This window comes from Leptonychotes weddellii, chromosome 1 (assembly GCF_054177405.1).
Source record: "Leptonychotes weddellii isolate Sample4059 chromosome 1, ASM5417740v2, whole genome shotgun sequence".
NCBI classification, from domain to species: Eukaryota; Metazoa; Chordata; class Mammalia; order Carnivora; family Phocidae; genus Leptonychotes; species Leptonychotes weddellii.
In genome coordinates, this window is record NC_138369.1 from 38,590,800 (window position 1) to 38,610,250 (window position 19,451).

At 40.9% G+C, this 19,451-nt stretch overlaps 1 protein-coding gene across 1 annotated transcript; it reads right to left on the bottom strand.

Moving 5' to 3' along the window:
• Positions 1-346: 346 nt before the first annotated feature.
• Positions 347-19,020, bottom strand: IL5RA (interleukin 5 receptor subunit alpha). The gene is made up of 9 exons (XM_081820976.1): positions 18,525-19,020; positions 17,137-17,280; positions 12,874-12,958; positions 11,015-11,160; positions 9,842-9,980; positions 6,939-7,092; positions 6,677-6,864; positions 4,278-4,423; positions 347-926 (listed from the first exon to the last, which is right to left on the bottom strand). Exons 3-9 carry the CDS (start codon positions 12,950-12,952, stop codon positions 768-770), a joined length of 1,011 nt encoding a protein of 336 aa, XP_081677102.1. The 5' UTR covers positions 12,953-12,958; positions 17,137-17,280; positions 18,525-19,020; the 3' UTR covers positions 347-767.
• Between the last annotated feature and the right edge of the window lie 431 nt (positions 19,021-19,451).

Sequence of the window (19,451 nt, forward strand, 5' to 3'; positions counted from 1 at the left end):
CTTTGCAGCTTGTAGAATCCTGTCACCCCGTGGCCTACATCTAAGAGCTCTGGAGCTGGATTCTGCCAACCTCAGTTTGAATCCCATATCTGCCACTCGCTGGGCATGCAGAGTTAAGCAAATTGCCTAAACTTTCAAAGCAAAATAGGTTTGTTGATAAGATTAACGAAGGTAATGCACGTGAAGCATTTAGCAGTGCTTGGCAAACAGCCATCAATAAATGTTAGCTACGGTCATTATTTTTTATTTCATAGTACCCTGTGGGGCAGGTCAGGTGGATATTATGTGCTTTGTCCTGGGAACCCAAGCAAAGTCAGAAGGGATTTTTCCAAGGGAATGCGGTCATTACGTACCAAAGCTGGGTATTACATCTGTGCTATGGAAGTACGACTCCCGTGTTCCTTCCACTGTTCCGAGTTCTCGTAGATCTCACGTAACACTTAACCACATTCGTCCACATCCTCAGGCTGCATGGTTGCAGCGCACACAAGAGATAGGTTAGCTGCTTTTTCACTGTCTACCTCTGTCCTAAAACGTCGATGGAAACCCAGTACGCCCAGGCAATGACAAACACAGGCTGTGAATTTTCTGTCTTCAAGGCGCAAGGCCGTACCCTCCAGGTTATGGGATCGCCGTCTGAAGCCGAGAGAGCACGGCAATGGTCAAAAGGGCAGTAGACTGACAGAAGATGAGGCATTTTGGGTCCATGAATGAATGTGTTCACTTTCCAGGATTATCGGTTTTAACCATGAGGAAGGTCGCTCGCTTTAAAATAGAAGAGACTTACCCACATATACAGGTTGGCTCCACTCACTCCAAAACCCCATCTGTCTGCACACAGAACTCACTGCTGCTCTCACTTGAACGGAATACTTAGAAATATCATCAATTATCGAGATGAATGTATTCGTCGTCATTTTTTCTGTCTAAAAGGAAAAAATTAGCGTTATAAGAATCTCTGGACACGTAATTTAAGTAATGTCAGTTATCAGAATGGAAGAATGGAAGGCCGTACCTAAGTAATGTGACTCACTGTTACCTGACCCATTTAAAATCCACAGGACATACATTGATTAGTTTATTCTAGAAGGCTTCGTTATGGATGTGCCGGCAGCTACCCTCTGGGGTAAGCGATCTCGTAACCAAAATCAAGAAAAAGTCAATCATAACATCTAGATGATTTATCTGGGCCCAGCTGATGTTTCCAGATGAAGTGACTGGAGTGGCCGATAGTAGAACGCATAATCCCCCTCATCTCGTCCCTCCATATTGTGGTCAAATTACTCAACGATATCACCTGGTTTCCATCCTATGCAGAAGGCATCCGCAAACTACAACGTGTGGGCCAGTCTGGCTTGCTGCCTCTTGCTGCGGATGGTTTCTATATCTCTCAATGATTGAAAAATATCAAGAGTATCTCATGACACATGAAACTGAAATTTCAGTATCCACAGGTAAAGTTTTACTGGAACACACCCATGCCTATTTGTTTACCTATTATCTATGGCTGCTTCTGTTCCACAGTGGTAGAGCTGAGTGATTGTGATAGAAACCAAATGGCCTGCTAAGCCTAAAATATCTGGCCATTTACAAAAAAAAAAAGGTTTGCTGAACCCTGATGTATAGGAATGTCTCAAATAATTGGAGCCAGCGGGGGCGCCATGATAAAGAGGAAAGAGCAGAGTCCTTGAATCTAGGAAGGGCTGGGTTTGAATCCTATGCTCCAAACTACCTGCAAGGCAAATTCCTTGACCTCTCTGAGCCTGTTTTCTCATCTATAAAATGGGAATAACAACACCTGAGCACGAATTATTGAACTAAACCGTACCTTTGTAATTCCACGTTTAAGGGTGTATTGGGTTGAATCCTATGAAAACTGCCAATATTCAACCCATCTTTGATGAGCAAAAACAGCAATGTTGGTTAGTTCAATACAATAACGGGGACTCAGGAAATGCTAGTTTGCCAGAGGGAATTTGGGCTAACATTGTCCAGCGTTACACGAGGCTGTCTTCTCACAAATGAGCCTTTCTACGTTACTCTCTCTACTGGTCAGTGTCCATACCGTTCACCTAATCCTTTATGCCCCAGACCAGAGATGCAGCCCTGACACCTACACCTTCCGTTCCTCTGGGTGTGTTTCTTTTACTTGCCCGGCCCCACGACCACTGCCTGATTTGTCTTGTTATCTTTTGCTTGGCCATTTGCCAGAGCCATTAACCCCACATGCCTATGTCCACATGGCCCCCTCCCCATGCATCCAGCTTTCATGCTGCTACCAAAATTATTCTTTGATTTTGCAGATGCAGTCGCATTTCTGTATTGAATAAAACCCTTCAGTAGTTTTCTGTCCCTATGGCAGTGGTTTTAAAAAGAGAAACCGCTCTTTTTTTTTTTTTTTTTAAGCAAAATCTCAGTCATTCGGGGAAAAGTCCCCGTGTAGGATCCAGATTTGTTATCCCAATGTTGGCTTTCTGTCCAGGCCGACTCACTTACTGCCACTTGGCTGGAGGAGCCATGCTCTCTTAAGCCTTTGAGTTCTGCCTTCTGCCTAGACACCCTGCCACTTCGAGTGTGCTTGGCTGACGGGGGTGGGTCAGGAGCTGTTTATTACTGAGCCACAGTGAGGGAAACACAGAAATCAAAACGAGAGTTGGAGCTCTTGTAGCAATTTGACTTTGCCACAACATCCAAGCCCATGATCGCTGGGCTTCTTTCTGGGCATATTTGGTTTTTCTGGCCTTTCATTTTTATTGTATTTTATAAAAGAACAATTAGAAATTGAGAAATCTAATTAAAAATTGGAAATTAGATCCGAAATTTAAAAAAAAAGAAAGCCAGTCTTTCAACATAGGTGTTTGGGGAAGCGCTGGCTACAGAAGTTGGTCTCCTCTTCCCGTGTCACCAGGCATGATTTTGCTCAATTCTTCTCAGCGGGGGCCCTCAGCGGGCGTTGCGTTGCCCACCCCCTCCTCTGGACCTCTGTTGGCCCTTCCAGTGACGTGGTGAGTGTGTCCGCTAGACTAGGCCCCTTGATGGCAGAGACACTATCTTACTTATCTTTATACTTCCCACATAGAAACCAGTTTGTAAGTATTGGTTGAATCAAATTGGACGGAATGGAACTTGCTTTGCCTACTGTCAGTACGATGCCAGTGGTGATCCTAACTTCCCTATGCTTTGCCAGCCTAGTGACTTTGGGCAAGTGGCTTAATCTCTCTGCCTCACTTTCCTGCCTAATGGGAATGAGAGTGTCTTAATGGAGTTATTGGGAGAATGGAATAAATTAGCATAATGAAGCTTGACCCAGAGCTGATGCTTCATAAATGCTGGCTGGCTTCTCATTTCCTTGTCCCTTGAACTTTTTGTTCTTTAGTGCTGATGAGTATATTTCAGTTGTAGTGAAAAATAGGAAACATAAAATTTACCATCTTAACTATTTTTAAGTGTACAGTTTGGTAGTGGTGAATACATTCACATTGTTGTGCAAACATTTCCAGCACTCTTGTACCCTCCAATACTGAAACTCTGCTCGTGAAACAACAGCCCCCACGCCCCCCTCCCCCCAGCTCCTGGAAACCACCATTCTACTTTCTGTCTCTCTGCATTTGACTACTCTTGGTATCTCCTGTAAGTGCGATCCTGCAGTATTTGTCTTTTTGTGACTGGTTTATTTCACTTAACACGGTGTCTTCAAGGTTCATCCAGGTTGTAGTATGTGTCCAAATTCCCTTCCTTTTAAAGGCCGAACAACAGTGCATTGTGTGCATAGACCACGTTTTGTTGATCTGCTCATCATCTGTCAGGGGACACTCGGGTTGTTTCCTCCTTTTGGCTCTTGTGAATAATGCTGCTATGAACATGGATGTGCAAATTTCTCTTTGAGACGCTGCTTGCAGTTCTTTTGGATGTATACCAAGAAGTGGAATTGTCGGATCACACAATAATTCTATTTTTGATTTTTTGAGAAACTGCCATGCTGTTTTCCACAGTGGCTGCTTATATTTTATATAAAATATAAAAAAAACATTTTATATTTACACCAACAGTAGTGCTCATGAGTTTTTATCTGATCTTTGTGTTATCTTGAACCAAAAGTTTGTCCTTCAACACAAAAAGACAGTAAAGTTTGGTTTATTTTTACAAAACTTGGGTGGATATAAGTTACCTTTGACCTTGTTATTGCCAAGCTATAAACGCAGCTGTCACCGAATAGAATTTTTAAAATGTTTCTAAGAGAATGCTATCATCAAAATTGGAATGATCTGAAGAATTACCTGAAAATAATTTTTCCTTGTGTTGTAAATCTTCACTTCATATTCAAAGCAATGATTTGGAAAAGCAGAAATGGGTTTCTCCCACTGAATAGAAAGACGGGTTCCTTCAATCTCTGCTGTGACATTCACTGGAGGATTAACTCGATCTAGGTTAGAGAAGGAAAGGTCAGTAGTCTGGGCTGATGAATCCAATCCACTCACACTCCTCAAGGCATTTCTAAGATACAATCTTCTCAAGTATCTACCCTCGGGATTTAACTAACTGATCCCCAGGCCACAAGACCCCAGTGGCTCACAGATGACTCCTACGTTGTAGCACTGAAGAGATCTCTACTGGAATCTTGAAGGATTCCTATTCCAAATGGCACTGAGTGGTGGAGTCCCTTTCCCCTTCAGCTCATTGCAAGACCCACCTCACTATCCCTGTTTCTCAAGTGGGACCAAACAGGGTCAACCTCATCCTGGAGAGAAATTGCTCTGGAGCTTCCACTGAGCCCTGCCTCTCCTGAGCCAGGTGTGTGGCCCTGGGTAGTAATTTCCTCATTCTGAGCTTCAGTTTTGTTTCATTTTGTCTTCTTTGCCTTCTTCCAGGTTTGTTTGGGAGATGGAGCGGGAAGCTTCAATATTCTCTTGCATAAGAAGAATAGATTGGGCCACATTTGTCTTAACTTACAACTCTAGAGTTCTTTTCCCTGACTTATCACTTGATTGTCTTATAGCTTCGAGATGTGGGTGGAAATTATTTCTACGTGAGCGTTGTTCTCTTAGGTTATGGGACTTAGATCTCACAATTAATGAATCATAAGGATAAGCTAAGAATGGGACCTATTGGTTCCACAGCCTGCATTCCCTAAGCAGAAAAAATTTAACCAAGAATGTATTTCTTTTAGTAATATGAGGAATTTATTTCAAAGAAATGAAAATCATACAGGAAAATGAATCCCTGTGGTCTGTATCAGGTCGTGTCCATTTTCATATTAATATTTTTTCCTAGGTCTTCCTCAGCATTTTTTTATTACCAATTTTCAGGAAAGTGACATTTTTAGGTCATTTGAGAAATAGACTATTGAATAGAATTGCATAACCTCTTCAGTGAGATGGTTCTTTAAACAGTTCATTTGATAGAGATATAGGTAAATCCTGTCCCTTTAAATAATATTTTTTATATTTATAATTATGTATAATTACCAGACATTGTTCTAAGCACTGTATGGTTATTAACATACTTAATTCTCACAAAAGCCTTGCAGGAAGTGTTAATTTCTCCCCATTTCTTTCTTTTTTTTTTTTTTTTAAAGATTTTATTTATTTATTTGAGAGAGAGAGCACATGAGAGGGGGAGGGTCAGAGGGAGAAGCAGACCCCCTGCTGAGCAAGGAGCCCGGTATGGGACTCGATCCCGGGACTCCAGGATCATGACCTGAGCCGAAGGCAGTCGCTTAACCAACTGAGCCACCCAGGCGCCCTCTCCCCATTTCTTTCTGATGAGAAGACTGAGGTACAGAGGAATGACCAGCTTCTCTACAGTCCCTCAGCTAGTCAATGGGGGAGCCAGGATCCAAGCCCAGGCAGCCTGACTCCACAGCCCATACCAGTAAATATGCCACGATTGAAATCTTGAGCATTAGTAACAAGAATGCGACGTGAAAGGCTCCTGATGAGTTTCATTAGTACAAGTATCTAGGATGGAAGGAGACTATTTTGAGAACCGAGCAAATGAAACTTTAAATAATACGTTTAGATCTGAGAATCATATGCTGAGCGAAACATTTTCGGATCACCCAGAGGAGACAGACCAGAATGGTTAATGATCCTAAGAGGAAAGCAAGAGGAATTGGGGGTGGGAAGCTTGCGGAAGAGAAATCTCAGGATGAGAAAGCTGGCTGTCTTTGACTAGCTCTGAAACCATTTGTGGGGGAAAGGGTTGAGAATTATTTGGGGTTGGTACCAGTCCATCACAGGACCAATGGGCAGAAACTTCATGAAATGAGTCACAGCTGAGAAAGGGCTGCTCCCTTCAGCAGTGAGTTCACATTCCCTGGTTCAGTGATTCTCACGTGGTAGAGATTCTGTCCCCCATGGGACATTTAGAAATGTTGAGAGACATTTTGTTGTCACAGCGTGGGGGGTGGGGGGGAGAGATGCTACTGATCTAGTAGGTAGAGACCAAGGATGCTGCTCAAAATCCTGCAAGGCACAGGACAGCTCCCACATGACAGTTACCCATCATGAATACCAGTAGTGCCTAGGTTGAGAAAGCTGGTCCCTGTGATTGTTAGGCAGGGGACAGATCGCATTTAGCATCGGAAAATTAGTCAAACTGGGTGATCTTTATAATCCCTTCCAATGCTGGGATTCTGCGATTTGGTTATTTCAGCTCTGAGTTAAGTCTACCTTACCAGTTGCATGCAGAGCAAATAGCTGATCAAAAGGCTTGATTGTAGCATGCTTGCTTGAGCCGTTAGCATGCACTGCCAGGGAGTCACTCCCTCTGCCACTGATAAAAGTCCTCGGAAACCAGCATGCAATATTTCTCTTCAGCGTGTCTTTCCTATACTCCTGGCATTCTTCGGTCGAGGAGCCATACCTAAATGGCAACACTCATAAGTTTTTAAGACGAGAGGCAACAATGCTTTTTCATAAGTAAACATAGCTACTCACCTATAGTAGAGGAAATACTGCGTATCCTCAGGGGCATCCTTGCCAACGAGCCAGGTACAGTAAAGAGAAACTTGGTATGGCCTTAAGGGATTATAGTTATTTAATGTGGTGTTCGTAGTACACGTTAAATTCACAATTGAGGTTCCAGGAGACCCTAGATGGTCAATAAGAGGGTCAAAAATAAGAACAAAACACTGCCATGACAGCTTTTAAATCTTGCACTTCCTCTGAAACTGTAGTGATTGGGAACATCTTACCATGAAAAAGTAAACGTTATCATAAATTTCTAGAAACCTTTTTGCAAAGGGCCAGCTTACTGGGGGGATGAAGCTAGGATTACAAAGCCTGAGTTTCTGGCATTAAACTTCCTGGCCACTTTGGGCTAAGGGAGTGTGTCTGCGTGATATACTTGTATGAAAATTAAAGAGCAGTACAAGAGATTGTCGTTCAAAGCTTGGTATTCTAATGCCACATTTTTCAACAATGAGCTGTGACACTTTGAACCCCACTATTCTGGACCTCAGTTTTTCCAGCTGTAAACGGGAGAGTTGACAGAAGAAGGTCTCTAGTGCCACTTTCCATCCTAGAATTATGTGATTCATTAGGTCGCACCCAAATGGTCCTGAATAACATAGATTGCCGCTCCAAAGGAAGTGGGTTCTAGCAGCACTGAAAAACAACACTTCCTCGGGTGCCTGGGTGGGTCAGTCGGTTAAGCATCTGCCTTCTGCTCAGGTATGATCCCAGGGTTCTGGGATCGAGCCCTGCGTCGGGCTCCTTGCTCAGTGGGGAGTCTGCTTCTCCCTCTCCTCCCGACTCTTGCTCTCTCTCACTACCTCTCTCATATAAATAAATAAAATCTTAAAAAAAAAAAAAAAAAAAACTTCCTTGGAGACTCCGTGCACAGTAGTCTGTTGAAGTCAGCTTTACTGTGCAAAGATATTAAGGGGATCTTGTGATCTTCCACCAAACGCATTATGTTCATTTCACCCAGGATTTCTGAAGATTATTTGACTGGAAAGCCTTATTTTCATTTCAAACTGCACTGTCACCATGTTAATTGGGGCTCTTCAGAACACACCATAGTGGAGACACTGGCCTTGTGGTTGCTCACAGGAGGGAAAAAACACTTTGGGCTGAGGGTCAAGGAGGACCTCATCAAAGTGGGAGCCTTGAGATTGAATCTCCAATGATAGAAGGGGGTCTCTTAGTTTAGCTTAGTTTAAGTCAATTCATATTTATCACTGTCAGCCAGTGTAGCTCACGGGGGAGAAAAGACAGACCCCTTGTGTCTGCAGAGAAGTTGGACAAAAGGGACACTGGCTAGTTTGTGTTATTACCACGCACCGTCAGATAGGTTTTTTTCTCTATATTCATATACAACAAACGTACACAGACTTGTATGTATGCCTTGTACTCAGTGTGTTAAATGACCAGATGTTCCACACCCAAGTATAGTTTGGAGTCTTCTGTAATCTGTTTGTCTCCCACCTCTCTTCCAAGGAATTATGTGGTATGAATTCAGACTGATTCAGGGGAGAATTAATTTTTCATTCATGTCACTGTATATTGGCATGCTCAGAGAATAATTAGAATTGCAGACATGTAATTCTGAAAGATGCATTACAGGTATACTCCTGTTACTGAGATGTGGGAAATTAGTTTAAGGTAAGGCACACAGAGGTCTGTATTTGTGATCTTATGTCTACCTTGGATTAGTCTCTGAACTTGGAGTCAAGGCCATTGTGAATTGGCTGTTCTATGGTCTACGCAACATGTTAAAATGAGTAAACAGAAAGATGTTCACAGGGCTGCTCTCGGTCACTGACACAATTCAGAGGGTACACAGCCTTTTCATTCAGTGATGTGATGAGAAAACGGTTGGATGATTACCCATGGGCCGGACGGGCCAAGACAACAGTTACTAGGAACACTCGCGTAACCTGGGACATGGTGATCCTTCTCTCTTTCCCTGGTGTGGGGGTGTGTGTTTCCAAGGCTTTAATCCCAAGTATCACTGACTCTACGTATTAGAAACCCCAATTTCCCACCAAAGGACAGTATAGACAGTGGATGCTACCTATCCTCTTTCTTCATGGTGGGATGTTCCGTGTTGTGGCTGCTGTGAACCACCAGCAGCTTCCTTAAATTTGGTATGACAAGTCCTAGAGTGCAGAATGCCACAAACAGGACAGGAGGAAACGCTCCTTCTGAAGTGTGCACTGCTTGTTCTACTGGCTCAGTAAAGCATGAGACACCATCCCTGCCCCCAAAAGGCTTACATTCAGAGGTGGCAGGGTATAAAGCTATTTGTGAAAGAGAATGGCATATGTGCCAAATGAGTAACAGCCCATGAATGGGTTTTGAGGAGGAAGAGCCTCCTTCAGTGTACAGGATGAAAAGTAAAAGGGCTTTCTAGAGGAGGTACAACTTGCTTTGTGCTTTGAAGTATGGAAAGGATTCAGAAGAGCAGGCAGAGGGCAATCCAAGAGAGCAAAGCCTCTGAGGCAAGAAAAAGCTGCTGTGGGGGGATGGGGGGGGCGGCGGGGGGCGGTCAATGTTAGAAATCTGAGAAAAGCAGAGGAATCATGTTGGGTATGGTTAGAAAATGTCTTACAGCCCAATTATGAAAGACCTGATTGGCCCTGATTTTGCTGATGACCCTGTGACTTGGGAGCAGGGGAGCGAGAAGCATGAGCTATGTCTGCAGGGATGCACCAGGTGGAACGGGGTGGGTTATGACAATAAGTGATCACAGCCTCGGTTAGGATGTTGATGAGGAGCAAGAATACTTGGCAGGAACTGCTGACTGACTACGGAAAAGAAAAGCCAGTTTCTTTTCCAACTTTGCCTGATCTCCAAAGTCAGGAATACAATACAAGGCTGTTAGGAGCCTGCCTTACCCGGTGGGGCTTTAAGCTCAGCAGAAACCCAGTTGCTTGCCAGCAGGGAGTGGCCATTCCATGGGATGGTCTGCACACTTGCTGAAAAACCTTGATGAAGAACGGTGACGCATTTGCTTTCAGTGTTTCTGGTTTCATACTAAAAATAAACCCCACAAGTCATGATGCAGAAAAGGGAAAGAGCATTAAGAGAGCTATTTTAATCCAATAGGCATTTTCTTCCACTTTTTAAATGGCATGTAAATAAAATTCAGGGAACTAGTTTGGATAGAAAAAAAATTAAGCACATGATTTCACAGGTACATATCTGCTCATCCCCAAACTCATCGAGTTAGGTAAATATGTACAGCTTTTTCCATACCATTCACACCTCAACGAAGTTGATTTTAAAAAATGAGCAAGTAAATAAATGACCCAATTCTAGCATTTGGGTGTTAAAAAAAAAAACAACCGTACAATAATATATAATAATTCCTCAATGATAGATGAACACATTCCTATAAAAACAAACAAAATACTATGATTAAGGCTCACATTCACTTCAGCTATCACCTCTAAACCCAGTCTCTTCCCCAGAGGTAACTTTCTAAGGGAAATTTCTCTAGAATTCCATATTGACTGAAAAAAATAGCTAATACTAATCGCTTCTCCCTTCATTTCATTTTACTGCACATCTCTTAGGTATCAGGTGCTTTAACATAATCCCTGCAGTGGGAAATGGCAAAGCTGCGTCTCTGAGACGTACAGTGACTGGCCCAAGGTTGCCGAGGCAGGAAGTGACCGCAGCCGGATTCGAACTTGCCTTCTCTGGTTAAGCACCCCACTGCCTCCCATTTTATGCCACTGCTCTCTTCTCTTTTTCTCTTTGCCTATTTTCAAGTATCAAATCCATTTTACCTTCAAAGTCCCTAAACGTTCTTTTCTTGGTGAAAGAATCGGGGCAAAGTTAAAAGGTTCTGTGCCGCTGTCGAATGCTAAGCAACACACACAGCACTAGTTCATGGTCCTTTCAACTGACACCCTACTCTGCTTGGAGCCTAACGGAAAACCCTTGGGTCGGTTTTTTTTTTTTTTTTTTTTTTTTTGGTAACTTAAAAGTTAATTTGATAGGGAAAATGCAGTTAAAGTTAAAAGTGACTCTAAATAAAGACGACTGTCAGAATAAATACTTACATCATCTTCTTGTGGAGCGTTTATTCTCACGTGATACCCTAGCTCGACATCCTTTGGCTCTTGATCAGGATTTGGTTCCCAGCGTAAAAGAACTTGGGCTAGACCAGTAACTTTGATGGTGAAGTTGACAGGTGGGAGAAGTAAAGCTGTGATGAAAAGGAGCCACATGATGTTCAATTGTACGGAGGCAGCACTTTTAAATTTTTCAAGGACTTTAGTGTGGAGTAAGGATCTTATGATTATTAGAGTGTATAATACTGAAATAATTTTGGAAAATTTGCTTTAAAAAACTGCTTTTAACTCCTTATCTTTCTAACTTTGCCCAGGTATTTCCCTATAGCATATTCAGGTTTTTACTGAAATATGAATATTTTAATATATCATTCCTTATACCTCTAGTTTTCAAGCTGAGGGCCATTATCTATAAATTGGCTAGAAAAACTTACTGGTTTGTGGCTAGGATTTTTTTTTAATGACATGGAAGAAAATAGGATAGAAAATATCAGGGTCCATGAAACATAATTACTATTTCACGAACCTCTTATTTCCACTACATGAATGTACTTAAATATTTGTATTTGTACTGGTTCTTGATGTAAAATTAATTTATTTCTCATTTTGATTCAAAGTCAAAACAATTTGTGAGCAAAACTACTTAGACTTTAATAGAAAAGAGGTTTTTTTTCTTTGAACCACTGTTTTCAAAATAAAAACTTTCCTTTAAGCACAGGTGAGCAAAAAGAAAAAGAAAAATTACCTCTAATCCTGCAACTGAGAATAGTGTTAATATGTGATATATTCATTATTTTTTGTCCTTGGCATATGTTGCTACAACGTGTTAAATTGTTTCCTAAAACTAGGACAATATTGTACACACCATTAGGAAACTGACTTTTATTCCTTTACTACATGGTTAGGATATTTCCACTGACCTTTGATTTTGAATAGCCTTCTATAACTCTGCGTCTATACTTGCCACATACAGGGCTCTGTCTATATCACACTGTCCATTATGGTAGCCACTGGCCATATATGGCTATTTAAATGTAAGTTACCGGAGCGCCTGGGTGGCTCAGTCGGTTAAGCCGCTGCCTTAGGCTCAGGTCATGATCCCGGGGTCCTGGGATCGAGCCCCACAGCGGGCTCCCTGCTCAGTGGGGAGCCTACTTCTCACTCTCCCTCTGTCTGCCTTTCTGCCTACTTGTTCTCTCTCTCTCTCTGTCAAATAAATGAATAAAATCTTTAAAAAAAAAATAAAATAAAAAATAAATGTAAGTTACCCTAGTACGGTAACTAAGTTACCTTAGTTGCATGAACCTATTTCAACTACTCTGTAGTCACTTACGTATAGTGTCTACTGTACAATGGGGATATAGAACAGTGTCCTATCATAGAAAGTTCTCTTAGACAACATTACATATGGACCATATGATAACTTTCTTTTCTTAGACTCTGTCCTTATACCATATCCATAGATCAACAAGTTTCTGAACTGAAGCGTAGTGGAAGTTTTTATTCTTTGGTTGTGAGGACTTGTAACCAACCCCTTGCATGGGAAGGCATTTCACATGTGGCCACCAGCTCCAACTCTATTCCATAGAGCCCAAACACCCACACTCAGAATATGATTCCCCAGTGTAGCATAAAATTGGCATTCCAGCCAACTTTGCTTTCTTAAAGTACAGCGTGTTGAAAAAGTTTGTATTCTGAAGAGAGTAAATATTCTTCTTTTAAAAAAATCCATACATAATTTCCTAATTGAGGGATTATTTAGGAAAAAAATAATGCTATCATTTTTGTAATGTCCTTTTTTTTTTTTTTAAAGCAACACTACTGAATTTAATAGATGGTGTACCTACATTTTTTATCAGGAAGTAAGTCTGCTCTCGGTATCACCATAGCCCACAACAGAATCAGTAATGCAGGTGCCATGATCATCACATCCTACAGAAAACAGAAGGAAGAAGATCCCAATCACCACCAGTCGCCATTTTTAAGAAAAACTGGAAGCTACCTTTGAATATAAAATGTAGTCCTTTCCCCATTTAACAGTTCTGAATTATCTGTTATGTGCTAGAAATATAAATATGAACAAATGTTGGGTTTTGTCTTTAAAACGTGGATCCATAGTCTGAGGGGCAGGATGAAATGTAAATGAATAATTGTAGTCCAGTTAAACACTGTTGTGGTAAAGGTGTGAATGGGGCACAGTAGGAGCCAAGAGACTTCTGAATTGAGAAGGATTAACTAGAGTTTTTGTTTGTTTTTTTTTTAAGATTTATTTATTTATTTTAGAGGGAGAGAGAGAGAGAGACAGTAAGAGGGAGAGAGAGAGTCCCAAGAAGACTTGGTGCTGAGCACAGAGCCCGATGCAGGGCTCGATCTCATGACTGCAAGATCAGGACCTGAGCCGGTCACTCAACCGACTGAACCACCCAGGCGTCCCTTAACTAGAGTTCTTGACACACCAAGGGGAAAGGCAGTCCTGGTGGAATCCACAGCGAGGGTAAAGTCAGAAGAGCAGAAATTAAGTGGGTGAGGTTGGGTACTGAGCGGGAGACCAGAGCAGATCTTTGAAGAGTAAAAATTTCTAGGCACTGTTATTCAGATTGAAAATAAGCACCATTCCGATTCATTAACAAGTATTTAAATATGGGCCAACATGACAAGAAACTTAAATCTAAAACAATTTTTTTTTTTTTTTAAAGATTTTATTTATTTATTTATTTGACAGAGAGAGAGACAGCGAGAGCAGGAACACAAGCAGGGGGAGAGGGAGAGGGAGAAGCAGGCTTCCTACGGAGCAAGGAGCCCAATGTGGGGCTCGATCCCAGGACCCTGGGATCATGACCTGAGCCGAAGGCAGACGCTTAACGGCTGAGCCACCCAGGCGCCCCTAAAACAATTTTAATGTGGGAAAGAGACACTTCGTATCACAAACCTGGAATATTATGGCACTTTGAGCTTTGGAGAGGTTAAATATGTTGATGAATCCAAATAGGGGCAGGCCGTTAAAGGGAATTAAAAACATAGGTACAGGCCTGAGGAAAATAAACACGGTCTTGCTACCTACTTGAAACAACTGGACAATGAAACTGAATCTAGAGTAGTAATGTTATAATAACTCAGCATGGCTGTCTGGGAAGTGTGGTTGTTAACATCAGCATCTTGTTGGACACGTTGTCGAAGAAGGGACTGGGATCCCTTGTTGGGAAATATCGATTAGAAATCTTGAGGGCTTCCTCTGAAGATATTGAAAGGCATTTTTCACATGGCCTAGATTTTAAGGAACAAAGAATTTTCACAGCTTCTCCATGTTGTGTTGTGTGCTATCCTGGCTTTTACAAAGCAGTTCTTCCTTTTATCTCTCATGCCCCTCCACCCTTTGATTCAGTGGGTGGCCCACATGGTTATTAGCCAATTGGCAATGAAGAAAAGGAGTCTGAAAGCTTAAATAATTTTCCAAAGATCAAACAGCTAGTAGAAAATGGAATTTGGACCCAATCTTGGATTTACCAAGGGCAAAGCCTATGTTCTATACTAATTTAAGTGACTTCTAGTTTTCAGTTTAAAAATTTATTTAAAAAGGGGCGCCCAGCTGTTTCAGTTGGAAGAGCATGTGATTCTTGGCCTCAGGGTCATGAGTTTGAGGCCCACATTGGGTATAGGGATTACATAAAGTACAATATTTTTTAAAAACTTATTTAAATGGGCTGGTATTTGGCAATATAATGGTAACCACAGAAGATAGACTTTTGGCTAAATGGCAAAAAAAAAAAATTCTTATTTTTTAGCTCGCTATTTAACCAACTTATTACTTACCTTACGACTATCACTCTTAACTTTGTAATGAAATTAGTAAAATATCACAATATAGAAGATAGCAACATCATACAAATCATTCAATTTCTTTTTCAAATAAACTTAAGTATTGCTAATCAGAATTGTGCTACTTTTGATAAAAATAATTTTCTCTTACTCTGGTCCCACATTGTGTAGAAACAGAATTTTAAAAATGACAAGGACAATAAAAGCAGATATTTTAATACTCTAAAATTTTTCAACAAGTAAGAATGTTAAGGAGTTAAAGGGAAACATTAGTAATTTGCTGAGCCCAAGAAGCAAAGATACAAAAATAAAACCAAAAAAACCCTTAACAAAGAACAATAAAGACAGTTTCCTCTGCAAGTTAAGAAGGTCATGTCTTTGAAACGTCAGCATTTCCTGAAATGTTAGATATGCTCTAACTTTGCACTAATGGTCATTAAGAGGAATTCTAGGTCAGAAAAAAAAAAAATGCAAGATTGATATTCCCTAGTGACTTGTACTGACTGGCAAAGCAAATAGTATGTTATGACCAAACACTTATTTGTCCTTCTAAGTTAAATAATTGAAGAGATAAAACTGTTGAATATCAAGTGGGGGAATAATTGAATATTTTACATAACCAAGCACCGTCCCATAGAATTTGTTGGGAGAATAATTGAATATTTTACATAACCAAGCACCCTCCTGTAGAATTTGTTACGTATTCTGACATCATAGCTGCTGAAAATGGAATTATGTTTTGTATTCAATCACTCAGAACTTTTCTGATGATTAATTTCTTTTTTGCTATAAAACAGCCATACAGTTTTTTTCACATCTCATTGTGATATTTTCCATTCAAAAAGGCGACACAACAAAATTAGGTGTCCTATAGACGACACAAGATATTCAAATAGAAGTCAAAATGTTAGTGAGAATGACAATTTTTTTGTGAGCCAGATAAATTCCCTCCAAGACTGGGTATTACTGGAGCTTTGGCAGTTGACCCGTGTTTCCCGTAATCCTGTTCATTCTCTGCTCTGTTCCCTGAAAGCTCCTCCAGCCTTTGTCTATGATCCCTTATTATTTCTGGTCTCAGGCAGAACAATTACCACTGCTGGAAAAACAACCCAAATCTCTCTGGGCCATGTTTTTAATCCAAAGGTATATTGTTAAATAGATGTCAACTGGGAGACCTTTCACTGTACAAGAATAGAGCTAGCTACCTCTCTAGCTTAAAAAAATATATATCAAAATGACAATATGATCAACTACTTCTCATGGCTACCAATTAAAATCTGCAAGAAAGATATCAAGTTGTTAAGATAACATTCAAATTCAGCAGAATAAAGCAAACATGGGCCTACTTACAGTCCTCACAAAACAAAATCAGTCTTCTTAGAGATATCATAGGCTGCTTGTTCATGTGACATTTCACTGAGTTTACCTAAAACTCCTCGAGTGCCCTCAAAGAATCTGCCTTCTGGTTAAGTGATACATTGGAAATTTGGGAGAAAACAGGAGCACAACCTCTTGCACTATAGATGTTTGTAGAACGTTGGGTTAAGTTTTGGCAACTGGCAATGGATTTCCCCAGTGTTCCTAAGAATTGGTCAAATTCTACCGAAGTTCAAACTTAAGAATATTTTCCCCTCTTTTTTTTTTTTCTACTTATTTTTTTTTTTGCCTGGGGCATTTGTTTTATAACCAAAGTTGTATATGCAACCCTGTTTTTAGAGCATTTTTTTGAGTCACTTGTGGTGACATCTAGTTCCAGACTCAACCTCAGTGCACAGAAATTGAAAAGCAACTGGGAGGATTCATGCTCTGTTAGGCTCTTAAAAGTAAAGAGTTTGCTTTTTTACTTCCTCTTTTTTTCCTGTACAGCGTAATCGGCAATAAAACTCATCTCTTGAGGGATGAAGAATAAATAAATAACCCAAGGTGTAAAATGCAAATGACACATTTAGCATTTAGGTATATTGTATTAACCCCCTAAATGAAAACCTGTGCAAGCTTCCTAAAAATATAAATGAGTGATAAGGACCGTATATAATGCGTGCAATTTTTTCTTACTATTCCTGGATTTTGGTCAACTTTCTGAAATAGTCATAAAATATAAGTCATGGGTTCAAATTGTTGCCCTATACATTCATAAACAATCTTTAGCCAAGGTAGGAATGGTGCTTCATTGGGAAAATGAAGGAAGAAGGACTTTGCTGCTAATCTCCCAATGGTGGTTAAATGTCTCCCAGCTAATCCCACGTGGTATGATTCGCCATCCCGCATCTGTGCTCCCCCATTCCGGGGCATACCTGCCTCTGGTGATCCTCTTGTTTCCAACGACCGTGCTCAGTATCAGAGGGCCAGGACCAGATCCATCCTGTCCGTGCATTTGGCTCCAGCCCCAGCACCTAGCACAGTGTCAGGCACAGGGCAGATGCTAAACGTGCCTGGCCCTGTATAGAATAGAGGCAAATTAATATGCTACCCTTACCAAGCCCAGCTCTGCAGGGTAAAATCTAGCATGGGGACGAGAGAGACCAGAGCTCAGGAGGCTGGGAGCATATTAATAAGCCTGGTCCATTTGGGGTGTGTGTGTGATACATTTGGTACCTTGCCTAAAAATTTCCCCAAGTAGCATTTCACGTAATGAAAACAAATGAGGTGATTTGATTTCCAAATCTTCATTATGTTTTGAAAGGCAAACTTTTAACAAATAGCTACATACCTTAATATATTTTTCAATAGCTACAAAAGAGGACATAACTTTCCTGCAAGATAAAAATTGTACCTGGTAATGAAATTTTGGGCATGATAATCCATTAAATTGAGTATCAGATACATTAATCAATATGGCTATAAAAGCGGTCACTTTTCACGTGTTTATGAATGTTAGGCTCATGGGGTACTGACGGATTTTTCTTTTTCTTTTTTTTTTTTAAATTTTTCATTCAATCCATTTCTCCTGTATATATAAAATAAATTTGTCACTTTGGGTAAATAATTAATAAAACCAAGTGAGATATTTCAGCTATTTATGTTTTAGATACTTCAAATTATTGTACATCTCGTATCAAGTCAAACAATCTTGAAAAATCCCAGAACTCCCAGGAGAGACAAAAAGCAGAATGCCTTCAGTTAGATGCAGTGCAATCATCTCCTTTTTGCTGTTGTTCCTTAATTTGTAGCTTTCTTAATTAACTCTCAAACGTCCTCACCAAGATATTTCATTAACTGCTACACCCTGTTTTCTAACCTCAGGTATTTTCTAAGAAATCTTGGCAGAGTATATATTTTCCTTTTAATCCCTAAAGTATCTGCAGCAATGGCAAACCAGTCGCCTATATAAGGGTCAACAAAAACCTTAGGTGTCTTGTTAATATGACTCACCTAGCCATGGATTTGCCCTCCTCAGTTACTTAGCTGAGTTACAAGGACACAAGAATAGAATGCTATACCCAGAATCGATATGACCTGCCTGATAGATGTTTTATAACACCATTATTAGTTCTGCCCCTGCTAATAATAGTTATAAGGGGTTTTGTTTCCCCTTTTTATTTAAAAATTTGCCATATATTTAGAAATCACTTATTTCTCCCTTTTCCTATCCTCCCCCTCCCCCGCCCTTCCCCATGTAATGAAATTCTTAGGAGGTGGAGCATAGGGTGATCTTAGAGAAAAAAAAAAGGCATTTGCTCACTTTGTGATGAATCAGCCTTGGATCCCCACTTACTGAGAAGTGCGGTGGCCCCATGCCATCAGGAGCAGCTGCAAGGGCATTGAAAATGAATCTTATCTCTGGGTGCACTTTTTGACTTAGAGGCGGTTCTTCTTTACTGTTTCATCATCACAGCTGTAATGGTTACAAACTCACAGGCAGTTTGCTGTACCATGGGATGGCAACAGAGCTTCTCCAAGCACATCTCCAGGAGCATCTGTAAAAGCAGTTATGGACGACCCTCAACAGCAGCTCCCCAATGAATGAAATGAAAGGATCTCTCTTGTCCAGATAACCACTATCTGATAACGGTCTCATCTGCATTCTCATTCTCTTTCAAGATGTTTGGCTCTGTTCTGGAGCTGAAAGTCACATTTACTCCTGGGTGACAAGGTCAAGTTTTCTGTGGGTACTCTCAAGCACTGCCTTTCTGTGTTCTTTACATGCTCCATTCAGTTAAGGTATGTATGCATTGCGTCTCTGTCACCCACACAGCGCCAGGCTCATGCGAGGACAAGAAGAATGGAGCGTGAGGAATAAGTCTCTTTGCCTTCTGAGCGTTAGCAGCACTTCTCAGTCTTAGGAGAATGCCTTAGCCTTTTCTTTGCAAGCAAGTCCTGCACCTGCAAATACTTGTGTGTGCCAGGGGCAGGGAGAGCTTCTGAGTGTGATAAACTGCTGGGAGCTGTAGCCTGGCTTGTCCTGTACAAATTGTGACAGACAGTGGCAGTTGGGTCTGCGGGCACGGCCCAGGACCTTCTCCCTCCTGTCAACTCTCAGGTTCCAGCAGAGCGCCTCTGCTGTCCTCAGTAGCTTTAATTGAAGTAAACTGAGTTGCATTTTCCTTTATTTTGTTCCATTTCTGTCTAGAAATTTTGAGGTGACTGACTAGCAAAGCTAATTAAAAAC

Excerpts from the sequence above, each read along its gene's own strand:
- IL5RA (XM_081820976.1), bottom strand. The coding sequence starts at position 12,952 with ATGATCATGGCACCTGCATTACTGATTCTGTTGTGGGCTATGGTGATA. Across the intron at positions 9,981-11,014 it reads ACGCTCCACAAGAAGATGAT|TATGAAACCAGAAACACTGA; the intron begins GTAAGTATTTAT and ends GTTTATTTTTAG. Across the intron at positions 7,093-9,841 it reads TGAGCTTAAAGCCCCACCGG|GGTCTCCTGGAACCTCAATT; the intron begins GTAAGGCAGGCT and ends TTGACCATCTAG.